Genomic DNA, 16,651 nt, shown 5'->3' on the forward strand with positions numbered 1-16,651 from the left:
TTATTTTTTACATGATTTACTCTCCCATGGGCTGCGTAGCTGTGTACAAGAATCAAACAAACTGAGTATACTGAGAAACTCATTATTCACAAAGTGCAGACATATGGACAAAATGAACGAACTGGAAAAAACAGAGAAAGACATTCTCTCTCTCCCCAGTCTTTTTCATTTATAGTCACCTTAAGGCATGTCTACACTTACCTCTGGAGCGATTGATCCAGTGGGGATCGATTTATCGCATCTAGTGAAGACGCAATAAATTGACCGCCGAGTGCTTTCTCGTTGACTCCGGTACTCCACCGGAGTGAGAAGTGTAGGCTGAGTCGACGGGGGAGTGTCAGCAGTTGACCTATCGCAGTGAAGTAGATCTTACCGCAGTAAGTAGATCTAAGTACGTTGACTTCAGCTACGTTATTCATGTAGCTGAAGTTGCATAACTTAGATAGATCCCCCCCCTCCCCCCCAGTGTAGACCAGGCCTTAGAATTTACCTGCTTTAGGGATTTCTTCAGTGATGTAGCTACGCCAATGCAACCCCCCATGTAAGTGCCAAGCACTGGTGCGACTTAACCCAAATGGAGACTGGGATACGTTACATCAGTGTAGGATCCACTTTATGTTGGTGCAGCACATCTACACAGGAGGTTTGCACTCACTTAGCTGCACCAGTGCAAAAATCCCTGATGGAGGTAAGCCCTTAGATGTTACTTATAGCTTCAGTAAGCAAAACCTTTTAGACAGAAGGGAAGTTTTTTTGTGGATGATACCCCTTTAAAAGAACATTCAGAGTTCTAGTAAACATCTCAGATGTAAAGAGGAGACAAAAGCACTGGAGAGGCTATTATGCTATAGCAGCTGGTAGTGTATCAGTGATGATACAGCACTCACAAACTTCTGGCAAGACCTTTTTGCCCTGAACTAGAGATCTGAGATACACTGACCACTACCACCAGCAATGGCCGTGGGAGAGGGAATGGAGATACAAAAAAAAAAAGTCCTGTTTGTGAAGTCTCTTGTCGATAGCACTAAACTTATTATTTGGCAGTTTAACCCATCATTACTAGTTGAGGCTGTCTTGGCCACAGAATGCCTTATTGAGGCATAGAATAAAAATTAAACTCAAAAGACGGCTACCACCTCAAGACTGTTCAGTGGCCTATTTAGAAATAAGCTGGTGGTATTGATACAATTCCCAGTGGACAGGTCTTTCTTACAAACCAACTTCACTACAATGGTACTTTTGTTGGCCTTTGGCCAAGAGGTGAATGACTAAAGGGGCAGGAAGAACGAGCTGCCACCCTCACCCCTAGAGAGTCCCTGTAGTAAAGGGCACAAGGCCATTCTCGGAAAGCTTGTGTGGCTGCTGCCTGTGCTCCGCCGGTTCTGTAGACCGACCATTTCAGATTCTACGGCTGTCAGCCTGCTGCCCTCAGAAGCAGATGAAAAAAAATCATTCCACAAATTATCGAGTTTTAGAGTGAGCAATCTAACATTTGCCTGAACAGGATGCTTGAAAAACTTAAAATGACCCTGTCAAATAAGTACTTTAGACCCAAAATGGAACACACTTTTATGAAGTGACATTCTCCCTTCAGAACGTGGTCTTGCTCACAACTTCAGAGGTTGCTTGTATATTTTGTTTTTAAACAAATTCTTACTCCACTAAAAAACCAAACACAGGCCATACTCACTTTCTTTCCCTCCGATACGTCACACAGAGAATACTCCATGCGCACTGTGGCACTAATTCAGCATGAGCCTAAGTAAGCAGGTGCATAATTCCATTCAAGTCAATGCCTAAAGTTAGGCACATGCTAAGTAGTCTGCTGAACCAGGCCATATGATGGCCAATGGCATTCATGTGCTGTTCAATATGTGGGAACTAGAGTCGGTGCTGTATTTTTTTTTTTAATTATTTGGCAGTAAAAGATTGACATTATACACACACACACACAGGGGCCCAATTCTAAATGATGCCAGATGCCCAAATAAACATATGTGGAACAATGTCTCAGAGGGCATTTCAGCAAAGGTGTACCTTGCAAAATTTAATGTGTGTTTCCTTCTTGAGGAGATACTGAAGTCCCTCAATAAGCAACTTCTGTTAGACATAGCCTCTGCCAGTGGTGCCATCAACTGAACATTTGCTTAGCACTGAGTCCATCTGTAGGGATTAAAGAAAATTGGGGGGAGGGGCAGGTTGTAATTAACTTTTCAGAAGCTGTTTTATCTTTCGCAATTTTATAATGTATTTTATAATATATTATGAAACTCATAAAAAGGAACACACAGGAAATCTTAGATTATTTCTGTTTCTGAATGGTTAAAAATGGGCTTCTCTTATCTCTACTTGCAGACACCACCTTGCCCTACTCCTGCCCAAAGCAGTATAAGTGACATTACCAACACATAGCGCAGGCTGGTAATGCCTCGGCAGAGTGAGAAATCATTAAATTCAGGACTCCAAGAAAACGGGAAATTGTAAAATCACATATTTGCTGCAGGGTCTTCAGATTCATGTTTTACTCAGGTTAATTTAGGCATTAATTGTGCAGTTAATAATGAATCAGGGCTATTTTCTTTTTACAGAAGTTTCTCTTCACTTTTTAGTTTTCTCTTCAATAAACATACCTCAAAAAGAACTATATTTGTTGAAGAGTTTTACAACTATCTGGTATGCTTCCAGAATAAAATAAGATACAATAAAGATATGCTGGATTAGATTAATCCGCGTTAGAGAAAAGTACAGACACATCACATCTGCCGAACCCTCATTTTGTAATTAGACTTCCAGATCTATTTCTCCTTTCTTTCAAAATGCATGCAGGCTATCCAGCCCCAAAATAACGTGAACAACAATTAACACAATATGCAGCTCAACTCTCGAGGAAACCTCCATTCAAAGGGCAAAATAATCCCCAGTGTAAATCTATTTACCACAACGGAGTAACATTAGGGTGAATTTGGCTCAGTATGTTGTGACTGATCACTGTTCATGCCACCTTTGACCCATGCTAGTGGCTAATTATGCGACTGCTGTGATGCCAAAGGTTAACTAAATGCCAACACACACACCAAGAACACATTTTTATGCCCCAGTTACTATAAAACACTTTTGAAATCAATTCAATTTTTGTTCATGCCAAAGAATCCAGGTGGTAAGGCAAAGGAGCAGAAGGCACACAAAATAAAAACAAAAACCCCTCACTAATCAATAATAAGTAACAAGGCTGGTTTTATCAAACAGTACCAGACCATCTTAATAATTCAAGTTTCAAAAACTGTTTTAAAAAATAAGGCCATTTCCTACTCTGTGGTATAAACCTATCACCACTTTATTAATGTTCACAAAGCACTTTGAAGAACAAAAATCACAGAACAATAGACATCATAGATGAAGGAAATCTCTTAGCTCATCTTTCCTCTCTCTGGCAATGCAGGAATGTTTCCTATAGTGTATGTGTCTGTAGAAGCTTTTAAGGTCTATTAAGTGCATGATCCTTTCACTTTCTTTGCAAGAGTGCTCCAAAGTGCTTTCTCTAGGAAACTATTCCATATACTGAAAGATTTCATTTTTACACTTAATATCAGGGGAAATTTCCTGTGTTTTTCTTTGCTCAGGTTCATTGCTTTATTCTATATGTTACTGTTAAACAAGCCCTGCACAATTCAGAATAAAATCTGGAAAGAGAGAATATTGTGCATTTGCTTGACTACTAAAGGCCTGATCCTGCTAGCACCTACTATTTGACACAGTGCGAGTAGTCAGTCACATGGACTACTTGCTATGGTGAGCATAAAGAATAGTAATAGAAGTGTCTGCAGGACTGAGGCCCCCCAAATAGCAATACATTATCAAAATCATCATCAGTATGACACTTAGGGCCAAATATTGGTCCTACTGAAGTGAATGAGAATTTTGCTATTGGCTTGAAAGGAACTAGGGTTTGTCCTGGAAAGAGTAACAACTGATGGAAATGGAAATCCACAGCATGGAAACAAAACAGTCACATACGAATACTGTATCATTTACCCTAACACTGCATTTCTGAAACTGTGACTCTGCCCTTCCTGGGGAGAGGTTGGTCTTTTTTCCCCAAAGGATACAAGTCAGCACCAGAAATATGAGGTGCAGGAAGTGGAAAGGAATATCTTTCTCTTGCTGGATCACTTCCTCAGGCAAGTCAGCAAACTTGTAACAATCTAATAAGCATTCAATACAAATTATTAGTTTTACTACAACTTGTGAAAAAAGTAGAGCAGTAGAAGTATAAATGGCCCAGCAACATGGTATGGAACTATAAACAGCCTATCCTTACCCTCATGTTTAAAATATTCTTCAACAACCCACAAAAAGCATTTCTTTCTCTCTACCAGGACACTTCTAGATCATCTTTTGGAAACGTTTACATTTGGAGAGCAATGCTGAAAAGTGACTATAAAAAAGGCATCAAGGGGTTCCCTGTTTACTGCCTCTCCATGACTCCAGATCAAAGAAAAAGATTTTTTTCTGACAGACAGTCCTGCAAGTTCAACCTAGGATCTGGAAAACCAAGCTGGATTTTTTCCTGCTCACGCATCACCATCATTCAGGTTCCACACGCCAGAACAGGCCCCCATTGACATATCTGTGACCGTAGTGACTTTACATCTGTTAGACAGGTGTTACTAATTGACTGTTGAATTTAGTGAACAATTCTACAGAAAAATGCCTAAGAAAGAACAGACTCCATCTCATTCTTTCTTAGCTGTGTAGATTCTGCCCAGCTAATAGGAGTCAGTACTAGTAAAAACATATTTTTGTTAATAAAATAAAATTAGCTATCATGACTCCAAATACATGGCTCCAAGCAGATCTCCTAAGTAATAAAACACCACTTTTACTTAGTCTCTTTTCAAAACAGAACATTTCCAACAAATTAAAAAAACTCCATAGCAAAGTTTCAAAAACCCACTGACAGGTAGCATGGAAAGTTATTTATGGTCATCTACTTCTAACAATCACCACCAATGGAGTAATCTCATTAGTTGATGAGAGTGCCTATTCTGACCAATAGGTATTAACATAAAGTGAAATCCACTTACACTCACCTTGATTTAGTATGAACCACTTTATAGTAAGGGCAATGCAAATCCTTACTGGTTTTGATTACACAGCAAAGTCCAAATGGCAATTCATATTATAGAACCTTGTCCTACACAACTGAAGTCAAGAGGAATTTTGTCAGTGACTTGAATGGGAGCAGGATTGGGCTCATAACTAAGTTAATCTACGAAAAAACAGATGACTCTCAATGAAGAAAGTTCCACTGTACTGCCAGTAATCACTTTGCTGAATTGTAATGAAGTAGCTCCAGTATAACAATACAGGCACAAAATTGTTCTCTTGTCCTACATAATTCTTCATTGTTTTCCTATAAACCCACATTACCTTTTCATGCACTTTTCCTCTGTAGGTTATCTAATAACAAAAAGCATTCTACTGGCTCCACACTAAATCTATATATCAAATATTTTCATGCAGGCTGCTTGGAATTTTTCAACCACAGAAATGCCTGAACAACTGTGTGCCCAGCATGTGCTTCTTCACTCAATCAGTTAAAGAGTTATACAACATCCAACCCTGCCCTAAAAGGGAAAAAATTGTGATCTCTAATGCAATGTGTTTGTATTAATAGAACTACTTCCCAAATTCAAATTACACACATGCTTAAAAAGAAAAGGAGTACTTGTGGCACGAATTTATTTGAGCATAAGCTTTTGTGAGCTACAGCTCAAATAAATTTGTTAGTCTCTAAGGTGCCACAAGTACTCCTTTTCTTTTTGCGGATACAGACTAACAGGCTGCTACTCTGAAACCTGACACATGCTTAAGGGTTTACAGGAGGGGGGCCTCATTGCTAGTTCTCTAAACTCAGGGGAATAAGAAGAGTTGGTCAATTTATTTCTTGTATATAATCTAACCAATGGATTTTATCACTTATTTTAATTGACCTAATTATTTGTGATCAGCTCTATAGATGGCCAAATACTATGCAGTACATTTATTTTTCAATTTCCCACATCACTCCTCAAATGATGTATTTGCAAGACCCCCCCCCCATACCATTTGGGCAGGTCTGCTGCTAGCAGCCCACCTCTGTGCTTTGCGGCCCTTACAACACCCCCTGGACGCTCTTTCTTTGAGAAAACTGGGAAAGGCTTAAGAGGGACACATGCTATGGGAGGGAAGCGTGAACCCCGCATTCCCACCGGGCATGCACCTCTGTCCCCTCCGGCCCAGCGCTCCCCCTCAGGGGAGGGTGCCTGCACCCTGAACCACCCCCGGCCCGCCTTGGGTGGGGAGTGGCAGCACCCCACCGCCTCCCGCTCCAAACGAGGCGTGCGTGCGCCCTGCCCCCGGCTGCCTACCTGCCGGGTGCCTCCCGGGGCCGCCGAGCAGCAGCCAGAGGTGCAGCGCGACCCCGACCGCGCACGGGCACAGCAGCACCAGCCAATTTCGCATTGGCCGCCGGCCGCTTCCCCGCCTCGCCCCGCGCCGGGGGCTTCCCGCGGAGGCGGCTGCTCGGGGCCGCCGCTCCGCAGCTATGCCCGACTCGCCCCGCCCGCTTGCCTGCGGCCGCCGGGAAGCGAAGTCCCGCCCAGAGAGAGCCCGGAGAGCGGCGCCTCCCTCCTACAATCCCCACAATCCCCCAGCGCCGCGCCGCGCCGCGCCCTGCTGCCGGGGACCCGGGGCTGCGGAGCGACCCCGGCCCTGCGGCCCGCCCGGCCGCTGCCGCCCGCGGCTGGAGGAGGGGCGGCGAGCACCCAGAGCGTAAAGGCGCCTTCTCCCTGGTTCGACCGCCCGCGGGGGTTTCCTTGCCGCCCGCGGCACCGTGCCTCGTCCCGAACGCCTCCCGTTCGCAAGAGGCCGCCGGCCAAGCTTGCTAGCGGTGGTTGTTGGAGACGGTGGGCGCCCACGTGAGAGCCGCTGCTCAGGGGATGGGCTCTCTGGAGGCGGATCAAGTTGGGCACCCCAAGTCGCTAGTCACTTTTAAAAATCTCAGCTGATGGCTCTGTCCTGAAGAGCTCACACGCTGGGATTTTAGTTCCTGGAACAAACTCATGGCGTTGACAAGGTTTGTACCGGTGCAGGCTGCTCTGGGGTCAACTGCACCAGTGTAAATAAAGCCTGTTTAGGCTAGGAGGGAGCACTGGCATGCCAGCATCCCTTTTCCCTATTCTGCCAAAACACCTTAAAGTGAGGGCTTGTTTTTCAAAGAAGTGTATAAGAAATGGGACAGCTTTTTTGTTTGGTTGGGTTTTTTTAGGGGACATCACATGCCACCCATGTTTGATGCTTGGTGCCAAATAAGCCATTTATGCATCTCAAAAACCAGGGGCGGCAGGTTTGTGTAATTTTGGTGGTGCCCAGAACGGGTCCAAGTCCCCGCCCCCATACATACCTAAGGCTTTGGGAGGGAGTTTGGGTGTGGGAGCAGTGCAGGCTCTGGGAGGGAGTTTGGATGCTGGGTGCGGGCTCTGGGCTGGGGCAGGGGGTTGGAGTTCAGGAGGAGTGAGGGGTGGGAGGGAGTTTGGATGCAGAAGGGGGTTCAGGCTCTGGGAAGTAGTTTGGGTGTGGGCTCTGGGCTGGGGCAGGGGGTTGAGGTGCAGGAGGCAGGCTCTGGGAGGAAGTGTGGGTGTGGGCTCTGGGCTGGGGCAGGGGGTTAGGGTGTGAGAGGGTGAGGGCTTACCTCAGGCAGCTCCTGAAAGTGACCTGTACACCCCTCTGTCAGCGGCTCCTAGATGGGAGGGGCAGGGAGTCTCCGTGCTCCGCTCCCTGCAGGCACCACTCCCAGATGCTCCGAGGGAGGCATACAGGGGTGGCAGGCGTGGCCGGGGGAGTGACCCAGCCCCGAACATTGGTGGAGCTGGGCCCCTGAATATTCCTGGAGTATAGGCACCACAGGCCCATATAACTCACCACCCCTGCTCACAACATACTTTTTATCTGATCATATGCTTTGTGTTGGGTAGGAATTGTCAGGTGGGGAGGAGGGAAAAGGGAGGGATTTAATTCAAAATATAAAACAGGTTAACTCTACTCAACCCTGACTTAGAGATGAGAAGGTAGCTCAATCTCTGTACTCCTTCAGTGGTGCTAATCAGTGCCATTGGGTTTTTTCCAGTGTAGACAACTGCTCTCAAGATGGTTAAATACCAAGGCAATAGGACACCTAAGAAATATTATAAGTAAATTTGATTCTATAAGGTGAAAGCATAATATACAACTTTCCTGTTTTTATTTACATACAGTACCAAGGAAAATCTAATTGGTGGTATCTAATTGGTCTGCCAATTATATAACTTTTGTTGGTTTCTCAAGCCCAGCTGTAGAATAATATAAATATGGTCATTTTTTCATTCTGGATAGAAAGAACCCTAGCTCTGCTATTCTTCAAAAAGTCCTACTTATTTTAGAGTCCAGGATTCAAACTGAGGAAGAAACACAGAGTTACTCTTGGCAGTTTTCTCAGAATCAGTTGTAAACAGTGTGGTCATCCCAGTCTTGCATCTATAAAACCTTTCCCAGACCATACACCATCATTTCTTTATAGCTACAGTATAGCTATAAAATGGAAGTGTCTTTAGTTATGGGTGTTGCATGCTAGCAGCTCCCTCTGCTGCTATCAATACTTAACAACACCCTTGGAAGATACAAGTACTCCTTTTCTTCTTGGAAGATAGGTAAGTCATGCTCCCTCACTTCCACAATGAGGGAACTGAACCACAGCAAGGTTAAGAGACTTGCCCAGGGTAATTCAGAAACTGAATGGCAGAGCCAGGAATTTAATGTAGATACGCTATCCTCAGTCCAGAGTCCTAATAGGCCACGTTCCTGTGCTCTTTTATGTTGCTCTGGAAAGGTAAAAGGGTTGTAAACTGCATGGAAGCAGCCTCTGAGACAGTTCCAATATTTGGGGCTTTTTCTTATATAGGCACTTTTTACCCCCCCCACACCCAATTTTTCACATTTGCACCCTACTCTGGAGAAACCTCAGTGTAAGGGGGCTCCCTTAGTGATACAGAGCTGATGGAATATCTCTCTGCTAGTCCCCCCACAGCCTAAGGTGTAAGGAGGCATGTTGGGGAGGGAGGCACCTTGGCCAGAGGCACATGCTGTGCTCTGACTAATCTTGTCAGCAGAATGGTTCCCTAAGGGGTTGTTGCAGCTAAACAGCCTAGAGGTTGCTCTAACTTGCACTGGAGACCAACCATGCGTCAGAGAAAGCTCTAGAATATGGGAGGCACAAAGCTCTCTTTGCTCAGGTTTCCCACTTCATTCTTGTGCCAAACATAGCTCAGAAAGATCTGAGAAAATGGCCCCGTTATCCACCATCTCCTTGCTGAGGGGCCAATACTGTTCTAAGTGAAGGCAATGACAAACCAGTGCTACTTGGAATAAACTTGAACACAGAACTTTAAAAATGTAAGAGGAAATGTGTTCTGTTTTTGCTGTGCTGACTAACAATACATAGACTCTCCTCTTCCCTCACACCTTAGACTAACAGATCATCAAACAATAACCATCTTCTAAGGGAACAATTCACCAATCAACTGAAATACAATACAGGCTTTTTAAAAAATTAAAAATGGCTTCTAGTCTGGGGCTCATTCATTACATACTGGATTAATGCTTACACAGTTCAAACCATCTGTGAGATAGTACAATATCATGAACAAGTATTTTTTTGTTTTCTAAGCCTATACCTTTTTCCTAGTATCTGTTTTATTGTTGCACAAAAATAAAACAATCCGAGAAAGATTCTCTTTCTTTTAATAATTCATCTTATACTAGCAAGATAGACTTCCACCACAATCCTTAATTATTCCAGTAAAGACAAAAGAATACAAGTGCCTCACTTTGGCAAGGAACCAGGTCTCCCACCACTGAAAATGCAGCACCTGTGTTACAGCACTCAGAAATACAATTACTTGGAAGAGGAAGTGAGGAATATCTTATGAATCTAAAATTACATAGGGAATTTTAGACATCCATGTAATGGATGTAATTACCATGATTGGAATATGGCCAGGAAACCAGGGTAACACTTTTGCTCTTGCAAAATGTGTCATGGGATCTTTAATAGGTGGGGGCTCTATTTTACATCTCATCCAAACCCCTCCATCTACACTAGCACACATACGCTGCTGACTCAACCAGAAGATTCCCATGGAATCACCCACACCACTTCCTGCAACTGCATTTTCTCTAGAGGTCACTCATCCAAGTACTGACCAGGCCTAATTCAGATTAGTTTAGTGGATATAATGCAGTTAGAACAAAGGATGAGATTACAGCAGAGGTGGGCAAACTGCGGCCCGTGGGACCCTTCTGACCGGCCCTTGAACTCCCAGCAGGGGAGGCTAGCCCCGGCCCCTTCCCTGTTGTCCCCTCTCCCACGCAGCCTCAGCTCGCCGTGCCATCAGCACTCTGGGTGGCAGGGCTCTGAGCTCCTGCCAGGCAGGCAGCTGTGAGAGCCACCAGCCTGCCCTGGTGCACCAGACTGTGTGGCTGGCTCCGGCCAGCTGGTGCGGCTGCCAGTCCTGGTGCTCTGAGTGGCATGGTAGGGCGGCGGAGAGTGTGGGTGTTGAATAAGGGGGCGGAGGGGGGCAGGCAGGGGACAGGGAGCAGGGGGTGGTTGGATGGGCCGGAGGTTTGTGGAGGGCGGTCAGGGGTGGGGAACAGGGAGGGTTGGATAGGTATGGGGGGCCTGTCAGGGGCAGGCTGGTGGATGGGGGGGCAGTCAGGGGACTGGGAGCAGGGGGGGTTGGATAGAGGTTGGGGGGGTCCTGGGAGGGGGCGGTCAGGGGACAAGGAGCAGAGGGGGTTGGATGGGTGGGGAGTTCTGAGGGGAGTAGTCAGGGGGCGGGAAGTGGGAGGGCGTGGGGGCCAGGCTGTTAGGGGAGGCAGAGCCTTCCCTACCGAGCCCTCCATACTGTTTCAGAACCCCGATGTGGCCCTCAGGCCAAAAAGTTTGCACACCCCTGGATTACAGGCATCTGGAAAAGTAGCTGGTCTTGTTGAACATGAAAGGATAGGGGACAAAGGTTTCCTTTGTTTTCTACACCATGGATTTACCTGACAAAATGATGCAGATGTGCAGTCAGTTGCCTCTGAGTACACAGCTGTGAGATTCACTCAAAACAGCTGTCAGGGTTAATGGAAGGTTGACTGATGCTGTTCTATCAGAAATACATGAGTTAACAGCAGACTGTGATTCTGCTGCTGCCTAGCTAGTACATCTGGAAAGAAAGATTGAGGATTAAATCCATAAAGGGATTTAAGTGTTGCGACATCTAACTTTTAGATGCAAAGTCACTTGGTGGAATTCACAGCCGTGAGGTAGGCACTTATGGTCCCTATACAGTGCTTGGAGAGTTAGGTGCCTGAGAATGGGCTCCACAAAAGCCCACACACTGAGTGGGAAGCCACCTAAATTGGCTAACAGGAAATTCCAAGAAGTGGGTTGTGGCCTAAGCCCCATCCCTCTGGTCTAAATCTGCGCTGTGCTTGAGATTCACAGCTGTGAATCCCCTCCTGGAGTTAGGTGTCTAAACTGTTTCCTTTCCCGCCTAAACTGTTTCTTTTCCCACCTAAACTGATGGGTGGGAGTAGGGGCAGACTCTCTTATAACCTTTAGCCTAGTGGAGCAGGGCCAGCAGAGGTTGCGCTTTCTGACAGTGTTGCCCCTCCCCCCGCAAAGCTGCAAGCCTGATCAGCTCCCCTGCTACAAAGCGCAGCCCCTGCTGGTGTTACTACATGCCTGTCCGAACCTTGCAGTTCACCGGGGGCCATACCCCCCAACTACACCCATGTTAAAAAGTGGGGGGTACGGCCCCCTGGCCCTGGCGCCATAGCCCCCCACATCAGACCATTCCATAGTGCAGGGGTTAAGGCGCACACATGACGAGAAGGGAAACCCCAGTTCAAATCCCTTCTCCACATCAAGCAGAGGAGAGAATTGAACAGCAGGGGTCTCCCACAAGCTGGATAAGTGCCCTGAACACTGCACTGAAGAATAGCAGGGAGATGTTTTCCTTTCCCCCATCCCTGGCTATTTTGTATGGGGTTAGGCATGTGTCACTACTGTTCTTGCAAGAACCCGCTTAGGTGCCTGGCTCCAGGAGAAGTTTACTGGTCATGGATTGCAAGTGGAGTGAGGCTGAGGACATACCCTTCTCCTCAACATAGGCTATTTAGGTGGTCTTCAGTCCCACCTACAATGCTGGCTTTTGTGGATCCCCTTCTCAGGAACTTAACTCAGGGTTTGTGGATTCCCCTGGGCGGAGCTAGGTGCTTAAAAGTTAGGCACTGCAACATTTAAATCTCTTTGTGGATTTTGTTGTCACTAAAAATAGAGTTTAGTAATACAGTACTGCACCATTCTATTTCCAATAAAACTATGGCTAAGATTTTCAAAACCAGAGGCTGAAAGTTAGGTTCCTAAATCAATATTAACACCCTCAACTGCAAATGAATTACTCACATTGTGTATAAAGTTAACAACATACATAAATCTTTGCAAGGTCAGGGCCCTCCGCACCTTGATATTGGCCTGATTTTCAAACATGTTGAGCATCCAGGATTTCACATTAAAAGTGGGAGCTGCTGGGTGCTCGAGCAGGTTTGAAAATCAGGCCAGTACCTAGATGCCTAAATATGGATTTAGGAGCCTAACTTTAGGTATTAATTTTTTAAATCTTGGCCCACATATTAATCTGAAAATGAGAACTCTGGAGATTTTTTTACCATGATAATGCCTGATTTTTTGATAGCTATTATGAGAAAACTAATGGATTTTGGACTGATAAGATTGTGAAAAGGAATTGTTTAAAAACTCTGACTCCAGATTTTTAGTATTTTATATTATCTACTTTACAGTATTTTGACTTTGCTGTCCCTACCTACATTAATGATTATTTTTACTTTATTGGCACTGAGGCCTTGTCTACACAGTTTGTGTACTGATTGAACTAAATCAGTTTAGAAACAGTTTATTTAATCTGGTGAAACTTTGTGTGGACATTCCTATATTGGTCTTAAAATCGGTTTAGCTTAAGTCGATTACAAACTATCCTATGCTGTTACAATCTGTAGCTGGCAGCCAAGATAATATTTCTTCTTCCTTTTCCTAATACTGTACAGCATTAGTTCAGATGACTAATATGTCTAACACAAATTGTCTCAGTTATAGTGCTGTAACCCACTGAAGAAATATGAGGTTTCACTGCTGTGAACAAAAGGAGACTATGGCTTGATACTGAAATATCATCTTCCACACTTACAAAAACACTTTCTGTCTGGTGACATTTCTTCATCCAATTTTGTGTACATGAGGTTTTTCTGATAGGAGACTGGGTGAAAATACAATGAGTGAGTCTCTTTCTCTCTCTTAGCTGATTTAACCTTCTTCATGTGCCTGATTTCTTCCTCAGTCAATGGGGTCAATCTGTTATGATTAGTTTTTCAGTTCACCTGTTTTTCATAGTTTTCTTTGTCCCTTTTGCTAATGGTCAAGGGTATTTGTGATTAAACAATGCAGGTTTATTCCTCACCACTCATCTTCTCCCTTCATTTGATCGGCAATGAATTTCTATTGTTTAATTTGGAACATTGCCACTTTTCCCATGGCAATCCACTACACTGTCATTAAGACAAGATAGAATATGATCGCATTGCAAAGATCAAGGAGGAGAAACTCAGCAGTCAGAGAGAAGGATGCAATTCTAACACAAAGCTTATGACATAAATTTCCTGTCTAATTATGTTGCTTCTTGTACCAGTGTTCTCAGTATTCAAGATTGCCCCAGTGTGAAAATCCCTTTTAAGAGTTTGTGATTTTTTCATGCAGCTTCATTAAGTTGTGATTTTTAGGGTCCTTGGCCACTTTTGTTTATTTTTGCCTATGCATATGTTGCAGTGCACACTGCCTTTAACCCACCAACCCTGTGGCAATCCTAGTGGGTCGCTACAGGGGCATTCTTCGGAGCAATCATTCATCTATTGCAGGGGTGGGAAAACTTTTTGAGCCGAGGGTGGGGAAATTGTATGCAGGGCCAGGGCAGAGGGCTGGGGTGCAGGAGGGAGTGCGGGGTGTGGGAGGGGGTGCGGTGTGCAGGAACGGGCTCAGGGCAAGGGATGGGGGCAGAGGAGGGGTGCGGGCTGTATGAGGGGGCTCAGGGAAGGGGGTTGGGGTGCAGGAGGGGTGCGAGGTGCAGGCAGGGGGCTTAGGGCAGGGCGTTGGGGGGCAGGGTGCAGGAGGGGTTCAGGCTCTGGCCTGGTGCCACTTACCTAAAGCGGCTTCGGAGTGGCAGCGGCGCGCACCGGGGCCAGGGCAGGCTCACTGCCTGCCTGCCCTGGACCCATGCCGCGCTGCTCCAGGAAGCATCCGGAACCATGTCCCTGCTCGGCCCCTGGAGGAGAGAGGGGCACAGGGCTCCACAAGCTGCCCTTGCTGCGCCTTCAGGTACCTCCCCCGAAGTTCCCATTGGCCGCGGTTCCCCGTTCCCGGCCAATGGGAGCTGCAAGGGATGGTGCCTGAAGGCAAGGGCAACGCACAGAGCCCTCTGCTCCTGCCTGCCGCCCCTCCCCCTTCCCCCCCACTTCCCCCCGCCTCCCAGGGCCCCAGGGACATGGTGCCGGCCGCTTCTGAGAGTGGCGTGGGGCCTGCGGGGGCCAGATCCAAAGCCCTGAGGAGCTGGATCCCGCCCGCAGGCCATAGTTTGTCCACCCCTCATCTATTGTATTTGATGTGAACAGATCCAACTGGAATGAAAATGGGCCCAGAGGGCTTTGCTCAAACCCCAGTTGCTGGGTAATAATGAATTATTTGAAGTATGTCATTTTCCTTATACACTTTCTGAACACTCAAGTTTCCACTCCTTCTGTCATAGAGACTCAGGTTATTTTTGTGACATACGCTGAATAATTTGATGGGCAGGGGCTGTTTTTTATATGAGCAATGAGCATAAGGTGGCACTACTCTTAAACAGTGGCTTTTGTACCTGGGAGCTAGGAATTTTAGGACCCAAGTTGCTGGCTGAACTTGGGACATCATGTCTTAGGATAAGTATTTACTGTCTCACATGTAGTAGTCATTACTCATGTCTAGCAAACATGCATTGTTAAATACCAGAGGGATAGGTACATACATCAGTGAGCCACTATGTAACATTGACTCTGCTTGCTTGTATCACTCTTGTCCTGACTGGGATGTTGGTGTTTTAGTGGGACACCAATGGCAGTTGAAATAAACAGGAAGCAGGGTAAAGGTACATGTCTGCAGAGTTACCCCCAAAAAGTTGTGTTTTTCATGCTTGGCCAGTTCTTACTTCATCGAAAATCAATGAAAGGCCTAGCAACGAGATAAGGGTTATATAGTCAGGACAGGCATTTTTTACATAGCACATTGACCAACCAGCTGATGCACTATATCAAACAATCCACTGTGCCTTCAGTAACACTGCTTGCAAAAGTTCAATGACATCTAAAGTTATGTGGACAGTAACTCTTAGGAAAGGGTAAATGCTATACAGTTCATGAGTGTTACAAAGGTGTTACCACCTCCCATTAATATAACAGGTTGCATTGTGGAAGGGTGGGGAAAGATATACTTAAATTTTTCCAGAGCTTATAAGCAAAAGGGACTCAAAACAAGTATGGATGAAAGCAAGGAACCATCAATTTCTTTCCTATATTCCCAAGGATCTTCAGAAAATTTGGAATATGGCTCCCATATCCCCTGCTAGGCAACATAATCAAAGGAAGGGCTATCTAAGAACAGGTATAGGTGTGTTCCTAGACTCCTCAGCTGGGCTATTAATGTTATCAATATATTGCTGACAACTCTGCAGGCAGAGGACAGACCTAAGGGACTTCTGCAAAAGTTGAAATCCTTGGAGCATGGACCATCCTTTTTAAACGGAAATCACTGCAAATAAATAGCTGAAGCTGGAAACAAGGAGAAATGTCAGCAGTATGTGACCAGTCAGGTCTCTATAGACCTCCCTGAACAGCCAGAGGGTTAGACACAATTGGAAAGTTTTGACCTACACAAGCTGTGCACACAGGGCAGCAAGAAGCCTGTACTCATTTACACTGTAAACGGAGGCAGGATTCCTACAACACGACTTTACCCATGGCTACTTTTCTAAATAATCTCTTATGGGAGACCTATGAAAAGGTTTAAAAAAATCCAGATTTGTACATCTAACTGTTTCATTCAATATACTCCCTTACTAAGAGTTTCAAATAATTACCTGCTCAGAAAGGCAGTTTTTCCTTTACTGAAGCCATGCTGATTTAACCCTATCACACTGCTGTTTAAATACTGCAGTGTTTGGTTGCATGTGAACTGGATCTTTCTATCTATTTACAGTGGTTGATAGCAAAATACTCATCAACCTGAATCTATAAGAATGACCCAAACCAGACAGTAGAGGTGGGATAGTACCACATCTATTAAAATTGTCCAACAGTCACATTTAAAATCCAGTTTTCAGTTGCTTATAACTTGGCCAAACTACAACTGTTAGGGCTGAAATTTTCTGTAAGAGCAGTGGCTGTCTCTAGACTGAATTGTTTTGGCAAGTTTCAGCCAGAATGTTTA

The 16,651-nt window shown here is 45.3% G+C and overlaps 1 protein-coding gene across 2 annotated transcripts in view; it reads right to left on the minus strand.

Annotated features, from left to right (window-relative positions):
• B3GALNT2 (beta-1,3-N-acetylgalactosaminyltransferase 2) overlaps nt 1–6,625 on the minus strand; it is a 39,277-nt gene extending 32,652 nt beyond the window's left edge. Inside the window, exon 1 of one of the 2 annotated variants that reach the window (XM_084622188.1) lies at nt 6,411–6,625. In XM_084622188.1, the coding sequence (XP_084478314.1) occupies nt 6,411–6,504 (94 nt within the window). In that variant the 5' untranslated portion in view covers nt 6,505–6,625. The remainder of the gene's footprint in view (nt 1–6,410) is intronic. The other variant, XM_084622187.1, reaches the window with a different exon arrangement.
• Between the last annotated feature and the right edge of the window lie 10,026 nt (nt 6,626–16,651).

Source organism: Lepidochelys olivacea, assembly GCF_965140295.1.
Source record: "Lepidochelys olivacea isolate rLepOli2 genome assembly, chromosome: 3".
NCBI classification, from domain to species: Eukaryota; Metazoa; Chordata; order Testudines; family Cheloniidae; genus Lepidochelys; species Lepidochelys olivacea.